The sequence below is a fragment of the Alosa pseudoharengus genome, unplaced genomic scaffold, assembly GCF_046254945.1.
Source record: "Alosa pseudoharengus isolate Yale_2024_CS ecotype anadromous, Long Island Sound unplaced genomic scaffold, YU_APseudo_1.1 YU_APseudo_1.1_scf_1, whole genome shotgun sequence".
In the NCBI taxonomy this organism is placed as follows: domain Eukaryota; kingdom Metazoa; phylum Chordata; class Actinopteri; order Clupeiformes; family Clupeidae; genus Alosa; species Alosa pseudoharengus.
The window spans coordinates 33,470,211-33,480,210 of record NW_027468564.1 but is presented as its reverse complement, the minus strand read 5'-3'; the positions used below and the strand labels follow the sequence as shown (position 1 = coordinate 33,480,210).

General features: G+C 40.2%; 1 protein-coding gene across 1 annotated transcript; it reads right to left on the bottom strand.

Moving 5' to 3' along the window:
* Positions 1 to 1,377: 1,377 nt before the first annotated feature.
* On the bottom strand, positions 1,378 to 8,652 carry LOC143134032 (uncharacterized). Its single transcript, XM_076294129.1, has 6 exons — positions 7,697 to 8,652; positions 5,168 to 5,283; positions 3,230 to 4,285; positions 2,907 to 3,065; positions 2,181 to 2,276; positions 1,378 to 2,043 (listed from the first exon to the last, which is right to left on the bottom strand). Exons 2-6 carry the CDS (start codon positions 5,168 to 5,170, stop codon positions 1,744 to 1,746), a joined length of 1,614 nt encoding a protein of 537 aa, XP_076150244.1. The 5' UTR covers positions 5,171 to 5,283; positions 7,697 to 8,652; the 3' UTR covers positions 1,378 to 1,743.
* Positions 8,653 to 10,000: the final 1,348 nt, after the last annotated feature.

Here is a 10,000-nt window from a genome sequence, read left to right as displayed (position 1 = left end):
CTGAGTTTTGGATCTTTTAGTGTAAGTAGCTATTCTGTATTCACGTTTTAGGGCCAAATAACATTGTAATTGGGTACAATGCTACTATAACATTATCCTGGGCCTCAGTGATGTGGGATGGTGTTAGGACGCGGAGTCGGAGTAGAGTGAGTGAGTTGGAGTTGCTCATTTTAATGTGTTGCCAGAATTTAAGGGCTCTTTTTTGAATGTTGATCATAAAGGGGTATTGGCCTAATTCTGCCCTGCATGCGTTCTCTCTCTCTCTCTCTCTCAAAGACCGCTTTTATTTTGTAAAAAGCACATCAGTGTGTTGCTGCTGATTTGTGAGAACCACTCAAATGGTGCACGTGTGTAACACAAAGTCGTTATGTGTGAGAACTTTAGTTCATGGCATTAAACTAGCAAATGTATGTTTTAGGATTAAATTAACTTCAGCAGAGAGAGCAGGGTGGCCTTAACAGCAGGGTGAGAGCAGACAGGAAGTGAGGAGTTGAGCAAAGTCACCACAGGGGAAGCCCATCAGCTGGTGACCACACAAGAGAGAGAGAGAGAAAGAGAGAGAGAGAGCTTCCCCGAAATTATAATAAAGATAACTACAACCTTTAACTATCTATGCTATGTGGAAATGACTAGTCGGTAAGCCCCATCCCCCCCCCCCCTCACTAACTCACGCACACACACACACACAAGAGTGTGTACATTCCCCCCCTGCCCATTTACCCACATAATGGGCGCACAGGCCCACCGCACTCACACACACACATACACACAGACACAGACACAGACACACACACACACACCACAAATGTAGGCACACAAACACACACTCACAGGTGTTTTTCCACCGCAGAAATCTAGACCTCCTCTCATCCCTGACACTGACACAATAAAATAAACAAACAAACAAACAAATGTTCATATTACACTGTAAAAAAGAAAAAGTTAGTTCAACTCAAAATTTCAAGGCAACCGACTGCACAGAATTTTTGAGTTGAAGGCATCAACTTAATTTTTTACGTTTTGAAGAACTACAATTATTAAGTTGTGTCAGCTAAGTTTTTCAAGTTCTGCCAACTAAGTTTTTTTAATTCAAGTTACTGGAACTTTCAAGTCTGTAAAAACTTACTATTTTAAGTTCAGATTACCATCCCCTGTAATAACTTACTATTTTGAGTTTAAATTACCCCCCACATTAAATCATCCACTGACAGTAAACCAGTTAATTTATGCATGTTTATTTGAACCACTTTGGCAGAAACAGCTTTACAATTCCACAATGTAAACAAGTAATCTTATGCCCAAAGCAAATCAGGTTTCAGTATATGGGCAGTTTTTTTTTTTTGAGACCTTACAAATAATGCAATATTGCCAAAGATGACAGGTAAACAGTTAAGTGCCTAAGTATTCACAAGTGTGTAAATCCACAGCGGAAAATGGCATATTATCTGAACCTCACTTTAAACATAGCCAAAAATGCAAACATGCAGGCTTTAACAGTAATGGTGAAACACAGCTTCTACTGAACAATACCGAAGTCTCTTGACAGTTATGACAGCTACAAATAAAATATTTGTTTTTAGTCAAAATAAAGCTCTTGTGTCCAGAGCAAATAAGGCACGTCAATAAGTTGGGGAAATCAAAAGGAACATAAAAACTATACGGTGGTCTGTGAAGACTTACAAAATATCCAAACATAATAAATGAACAAACATGATAAAAGAAATCTTCCCCATGGAAAATGAATCACTGGTTTAACAGCTTGGTCTTGAAGCTCCGGACACGCTGTGAGCAATTGGTGGACATTTCCATGAAAATGTGCTGGATAGTTTCAAAGGTATACCTGATGTCTTTTGGGAACTCCATGTTGAGGGCATAAAGCAGGCCAAAAAGATACGCAAGCGCAGTCGGGGTGTCTGGGATATCTTTCAGGACAATGGTTTCCTCCAACACGAGGGCAATATTAATGACTGCGTCATCATCATCAAGCACTGTGAGGACACCCATCTTGATGCCTTTCGTCTGCTCGTCATCTACATCAGTTGCCTGACAAAACAAAAACACCACTGAAATAATGTCCTGTAGAAAACTAGTCAATAAAGTGTGATGTCTATTTGTGTATGGCCTCTTCTTTGCTATATAACACATTACTAAAAGCTGAAGGTCTTCCAAGCTGCACTCACCTGGCATCTAGAGAAAAGCTTCTCAGTATTCTCCCGCAGAAATATGGGAAGACCTTCCACAGCTGCCTGTCTGCGATGACTTGTGATGTCAGATGTCTGTTTTGGAAGAATATAAAGACAAACAAATACTTTTGTTTAGCTCTGTGAAATGTACTTGTGCATGTTCACTTGTGCTTGTACTTGTTCCATTTGTATTCCCATCTCTACAATTGTGCATGAAGGCAGATAAAATATTTGCAGGCTCTGTTAGTTTGTTAGTGTTTCTTTTTGTCTTTTAAGGATAAGTTCACTATTTTGCATTTTGAGCCCCCTTTCTGGGTTGTCTTGGATGAAATAGTGTTTGACGAACACTCAACAAACAACACTAACCACTCGGTGAGTTGCACATCTTCGAAAACAAACGTTTAGGGTTGATTTAAGGACAGGTTTGTGAATGCCCGTAGCTAGCCATTCTGAAGCATGGCATGGCCGATTCTAAATCAGCCAAAAGCTCGAGACTGGACCAAAAGTCAAAATTTCGGTGTCAAACACTCTTTCATCAACCCAGAAAGGGGGTTCAAAGTGCAAAACAGTGAACTAATCCTTTAAATATTACTGTATTAAATAGTCAATCAAGATGGAACTCTCTCACCAATGTAGCTGATGCAAAAAAATAATTCTTCTTGATTAATGGTTTAAATATTAGTGGTCAAACTGAACAAAAGGCCTTGTAGTCAATATAATAACCTGTTTGTCAAGCATTTCCAAAAGGGTTTCCATCTCTCGACTAAAGGCACCCTTCCTGGCACGATACAATTTCAGCAGACGAGGGGTGAACATCTCAAGGGCAGTTTTAAATGTTCCCATCAGGTCCTTGGTGGTCACACGAGTGAACTCTTGACAAATCTGAATGAAACAAATACAACAAGCCGATTGTGTGCTTTCATTATTATAATTAAGACTGCAAACTCTCAGCCATGATACAAATTAACCTTCAAACACTATTATGAAAAAGCCATAACACAAATGTAAACAAATGCACCAAATTCAAGAAAAAAAAGATGCCTTACCTGTTCTTCAAGAAATAGACCGGGCCACCTCTCCAGAACCTCTGAGACCATGGGTTCCATCTCTACAATCTCCATTCTCCTAAAGGAGAATGTGATGTCCATCTTCTGGCTGATGAACTCCACGTCCTTGTTTTTCTTCTTCATGGCTTCAACCAGGGAAGACCTCAGGTCTTCCAAGTCATCCTCAGTGTAGCTTTCAGGATGATCTGGTACATGGTTGACCTCACCTCGCTTTGGTTTTTTCAAAGAAAACCTTCCCTCCGGACCACCATCCCCATCATCATCATCTCTTCTTCGCCTGTTGACACCATGATCATCCGCCACCTCCCTTCTTGTTCTCCTGTTGACACCAACCTCATTACATCCAGCTTGACGTAGTTTTGATCTGTAGTTCCCAATCTTGTACTTTATGCTGATTGTCCATCCCGCATATCCAGTACCACCACCAGGCTCTTTGAGGCAGGGATGTTTGTTGACAAGTTCAGCAGCAACAGACTCGAACTCATGTTTGTCAGGGTAGGCTTTCACAGTAAATATTTCTTGTGCCAACTTGTCCAGAATCTCCGTTTTCACATCTCTGGTTACATGTAAACCCTTCCCTAATATTTCAAACGTTTCATTCCCCTTGCGGAGTATCAGTTCAACATCATATGAGAATGATGGTATCGGGAACGGAGTGGGCCACTGTGAAACGTTCCTCCTATATGTCCGCACAACTGAAGATAAGCTGTGGATTGAGTCTGGAGATCCAATGCTGGCTGTGTCAAGGGAAGAGATGGAGGATGACCGAGTTGGTGTTGGAGGTGGTGGTGATGGCATGTCCTCATTGCTCCACAGAATATGCAAGACAGCCTTTTCTGAAGGTAACTCTGCTATGTCAATCAGGTTGCAAACTGCCTGGCCAAAGTCTGAGTCTTCATACTGTATACAGAATTCACCTACAAGTTCAAGTTTTTGACGCAGTTCATTGTACAGTTCCTCTAAAGTTTCAGGAGCTTTGGTCAGCCGAATCTTACGGACGAGTTTGGGATTTATGTGGACCAGAAGCAACAAAGCCTGTGAGGACAAAAGAAGAACAGATATTTGCATGACACTTTAAACTGAAACCATATACAGTCATGGCCAAAAGTATTGGCGCCTCTCAAGTAGTGTTGGTTTTTAAGCTCAATTCGCACACTTTTGAAGGTTTTTTGATAAAATAACAACAGCTCAATTCAACCCAAATTCCCCAAATGTAACACAAAATATCACCAAAATACTGCGGGAAGTGAATACTGCACAGTCAAAAGTATTGGCACGTTTCACAACAAGTGTCTTTTGCAGTGATAAAAGCACACTTTGCATTGTTAAAATCAAGTGCTAAGGTTATGGGTAGTCAGACATCAGCTGTGGTAGCACTCCTGAGAAATATAAGCCCATTTCTAATGGACAAAAATCTCCAGTTTACTCACTATACATCTCTGTTGGTTTATATGAACAGTATGAAGTTTTCTTCAAGTAGAATCAAGTTTATTATCCTTTATGGGCTTATACTTCTCAGGAATGCTACCACAGCTGACGTCTGACTACCCATAACCTTAGCTTTAGATTTTAACAATAAAAAGTGTGCTTTTATCACTGCAAAAGACACTGCAAAGACACAATTGAGAGTGCCAATACTTTTGACCGTGCAGTATTCACTTCCCACAGCATTTTGGTGATATTTTGTGTTGAATTTGAGGCAACCAATTGTTGTTTCAGTTCTGTTGAGCTATTGAAAATATCCTGGTTTGGTTATTTTATAAAAACACCTTCAAAAGTTTGTGAGGTTTGCTCGAAAACCAACACATCCGGAGGGGTGCCAATACTTTTGTCCATGACTTGTATCTTGAACACTTAAAAAACAAGTCATTAACACATGATAAAATTATGAAAACATACAAACAGAAAGGTGCTTACCATTTCAAGTTACTGCAGTAGCCAAGTCCTTGGGGTCACCATCAAAGTTCTAGCAACTTGGTATGCAGCCAATGGGTGGTAATCGTTCAAAGTCTCGGGATCCAGAATCTCTAAATCTGAGTAACAGTTATCAATGAGTTGGTAAGACCGATAATGTTCCATGTACCAAGATGATAACCTTGTGGTGACAAAATACACTTTCCACCACTTGTCCACCAATATGTGTAGTATTCTAAAGAATTCTGGCAGTCCACTGCATTCACCCGCAGACACTATCATGTCCCTCACATACTGGGTCCCATACAAATGTACTTCTTTGGCAAGAGACACATCATCTTCATTTGGGTACTTCTTTTCTAGTACTGTCCTGAGCTTTTCATCTAAAGATGATATTTTCACTCTATCTACATTACCAACATGCAATTTTGGCTTGAACAATTGCTGGGTGTCAAGAAGATATGCCATGAGCTGTTGATGCTTAGTGGAAAGGGTGAGTAGTACATTCTTAAAACAGTGAGCATCATTGATTGCCTGTTTGAAAAAACTATGCTTAGACTCAAATCTAAACGTCCACAGATCCACTAATGGCCCAAAGCACCGTGTGAGATGCACATAGTGATCAATGAAGTGATGCTTTGGTTTCAACTTAAATTCAGGAAAGGTGCCATTGAGTAACTGTCGATGGTCGGACAATTTATTCCCTAAGTAACGTAATGTTCCCTCTGATAACGTAGTAGACACCGAAATCTCCACAATCTCTTTAAGGTCCGTTAAAATTTCCCATGACGGCTCTTGTTCAGGTATATAGTTCCCGATCAAAAGAGGTAGCAAACGTAAAAGTGCCCAGTTTTCATGTCCGTTACCGTTTACCTTTCCAGATGCAAGGCTCGTCTTTGTAATTGGCTGTGGCTTGTTGACCAAATCAGAGAATTTATATGGAAACTGTTTTATGCGGTTATTCAGTCCATCGAATGTAATGAAACCTTTTCTAATCAATTCTTTCAAACACAAACCTAACTCCACTGCGACAACACCTTCAAATAGATCATGCAAAAGATCAGGGGGAAATCCAGTAACTGGGTGGAAGAAAGACAACTTACTTAAAGCACAGGATGATTTAACCCCATTCACACATGGCTTAGGCTTATCACTCAACTTGAGTTGTTCCACAAAAGAATCATGTTGTGTCTCAGTTCTTAGTGGAAAGTTCCTTGGCTCACAATTTCCAATTTGGTCTCGACTGATGCAACAAAATCTGCAGAATTTTTCGACATTGAAAGCTTCCTGAAAACCTGCTAAGCTATGTGCACCAAGGTTATCAGCACAGACACAGAACACTGTTCCCTTTACAAACGTCTCTAGGGCCTCAATATACACTCCTGACTTTTCAAGAAATCCAAGATCCTTAATCAAAGGATAAAGAAAGGCATCATACCCAAATTGTCTGACATCGACAGTTTTTCCAAGGCAAGCCAGTTGAATTAGGGGGAGAGTAGAGCGAAACTTGCTTGGTAAATTCAACAAAATCCAATAAACAGCTGTAATTTTATGGATTTTTCTTGAAGATCCCAAAGGATTACATAGTTCCAGGTCATCTATGTAAAGTCCCACACCCAGAAGACCATTGTCTTTGTAGTACTGTCCGTCTCGAAAAGAGCAAAATTGACCTGGGTTGTCCCCCTGACTAAACACCAACTTCTCCACAAAATCTGGCTGACTCAACAAAGTTTCAAGAACCTGGATGATTGAAACATAAACAAATGTTTGTTTATGGGTTCTTTTATATGTATACTCAGTAGGCTGAATTACAGGGAACTTCTCTTTAAAAAAAAGATTCCTCCTGTGATCAGTGGCCAATGCACCCTTTCCTTCAGTGCTCACAATTAATGGATTTGTTTCCAAGACAGCATCATTAATCTTATTGAGAACACTATCATCTAATTCAATGCCGTGTTCTGCAAGCACTGCTTTGATACCTTGTTGAGAGTGGGATTTTGAAAGATGTAAAATGTCATTAAACCCCTCAACTATTTTCTGTACAGCGCGTCTACTAACATGTAATTCAGTTTGCATACGTAGAAAAAACCCAGCAGCCCTGTGTTCAAGAGTCTCAGCATCTACATACTCCTCCTTTTCTTGGACATCTGAATTTTCAGAACTACTTGGAAGTGTATCTTCCTCACTACAGATACCTAATGGTTGGTCAGAGGCATCTGTCTCAATAGGCTCATTTTCTAAGTCTGCTCTTATACAGGTTCTGATATCACCATGCTTGTGTTTCCTACTTTTGTGTGAACTAAAAGTCTTTAGATTGTTTGTTTTAAAACTACATCTCAAGAAGGGGCAACACACAGTCTCATGTTTTTTTAAATGGCGCCCAAGGTGAGTGAAGAAAGACTGCTGTGTGCAGATTTCCCGGAATTCACATAGATTACAAAAAAAGGTGAATTTCTCTTGTATTTTGGCTGTCCTACAATGTGATCTAGTCAAATGTGACTTTAAGGCGCCAGGTGTTTTAAAAGTACATACACAGTCACTGTAAACACACGGCCAGTAAGCTCCTCTTCCGTGCCTGAGTCGATGGTGCCTGAGCAGACGCTCTTGACTGGCGCTGGCAAAGCTGCAGAAGTAACACTTCATAGAAAACCTAGGACAAAAATAAGAGGAGAAAATGAACACAGCGACATACTTCGCAACCGTTCACGTTAATGCTGTTGAGCTTCAGAGCTAAACACACAAAGGTCGCATGCTAGAAGCTAGATCTATCTAGTTAATTACCGTATCAAACCGAAGTTTTGCATCACAGTTATAGCACGTTAGAGCTAACGTTACCTTAAACTACCCTGGTTGCAGCGCATGGTCACGAGCAGTAATGTAAACTATAACGACCGCCGGTGCTTCGTTTTTATGTCAATGAGCAAAGCAGACGTGCATAAAGCAACGCCATCATTCATCGAGTATAACAAACATAACGGCAACACACATTTTTCAATTAATATGTGGACAATAATTATATTGAGCTTAGCTGTTCAAAATAAGCTAACCGATTAGCTAGTGGGGGCATTTGTATTGTCATAAACGCCTCGCCTGGTTATGATTTATCGATTTTGTTTCCCGCAATGAAATATAATACAAATATAAAATGCATATAGAAATGCATGATTACCTTACCCGTTAGAAGGAACATTTGTCTTCTCTTCGACGAGACGTCAGGGAAAGTTACCGCCAGCAAAGTGAAAAGATGGCGGATGCAAACTTTCAAACTTTCGAAGGGAGCTCCTGGGAAAATCCTTGGAAACCCCGTCGCAGCCAGTTGCCATGACAAATTTGAAATGAGCATGCGCAGATAAGTTGACCTCACTCTGACTGGGTGTCAACTACAACTTCAAAGTAAAATCAACTTAATTTATCAATTAAGATGAACTTTTCATCAGAAACTTCTGAAAGTGAGTTCAAGTGGCTCACAACAGACAGTTCAAGTTCCAACTGGCAATTTTATTGTCAGTGAATGCAAAAATCTTAGTAAGGTGAACAATTTTGAGTTGTCGTTTTTACAGTGTAGTTCCTATTTCAGTGACCTCACACAGTATTTTACTAAATAGCTATAGTGCCTAATAACTTTGTGTCTAGTTTATTAAAGCATTCCGTCTAACCGTGGTTTTTATTATTATTCTGACTGTTGTTAATTAAGCAATAATCCCTGAGAGGCTGTAGGTTACACTGTTTTAGAGAACAGCTAAGGGGTGTTGTTAGGCAGTGGCACCACAAGCAAGTGGAGTAAACCCCCCTAAGCTGTTCTCTAAACAGTGTAACCTACGAGTGCATATTGTTTCTAAAACGTTAACCAAGATTTCACAAAATAAAGGAACGGCAATGATAAATTTAAGGATGATTTATATTCCTTCTATCAGAATGGTTGCCAAGCAACATCAAGATGCAGCAACTCTAACTTTTGCATGAAGTTGTGGTGGCGCAGTAATAGTAGCCTACTGTAGAGCGAAATGCAGTCAGTGTGTGGGGTTGGGCTGGAGTTTATACAACGGCATCGGACATGGTTCAGCAAATCATAATTAACGACCGGAACTATACTTTTAGAATTTATCATAGATGGGGATCACACTGACCATGTGGCAAGTGGCTGGTTTCCTATTATTCTCTATGGTTTGGCAGTGGAATGGTGGAAATGCTAGCGCAACGCTAGCATTGAATAAGCTGAGAGTTGAACTTTTGCAAACCGTTACGTGTTACTTAGGAACGAGGTAGAACTTATAATGGTCTGAGCGTTGCGTTGCGCTTGCAGTTGCTGCTTGCTGCTGGCCAGTGTGATTCCTGCCTTATAATCCAATATTAATTGTTAATAAATAGTATGCACATTATGCTTCATGGTTTTGTTGTTGTAGTTACTATTCTACTTTGTCTAATATTGAGTCACTTTGAACATCAGCTGGTGCCAAAAAACCTTAACATGATGTGTGACTCTAATGATAGTAAGATCCAGAAAGGTACTGATATCAAACTAAACCACAGCCAGTTTCTGCAGGTGAACTCCCACTCATTTAGGGCAAAGTCTCCCTCCACAGTTAGCCAAGGAGGCTGTGAGTGTTTGCCCTGACAAAAAACAGAAACTGTTCCAGACTGATATTGATTCAGTGTGAACGGATCTGACTCATAGTGAAATGACTGTAACTGTGGTAAAGCGGACAGAGGTGAGGATGTGAAGATAGTCAGACTATGCTATGGTTGTACATGTAGTGAGGTAGCAAGAGCACATTAGCCAAGCTATGCTAATTACAGTGAGGTAGATGTAGTGAGGTAGCAAATGCACATTAGCCA

What these genes read in the sequence shown, in the direction of transcription:
- LOC143134032 (XM_076294129.1), bottom strand. An exon ending in GTCTATTTCTTGAAGAACAG is followed by an intron (nt 3,066 to 3,229) that starts GTAAGGCATCTT and finishes TGTTTCATTCAG; the next exon opens with ATTTGTCAAGAGTTCACTCG. An exon ending in AGCTTTTCTCTAGATGCCAG is followed by an intron (nt 2,044 to 2,180) that starts GTGAGTGCAGCT and finishes TTGTTTTGTCAG; the next exon opens with GCAACTGATGTAGATGACGA.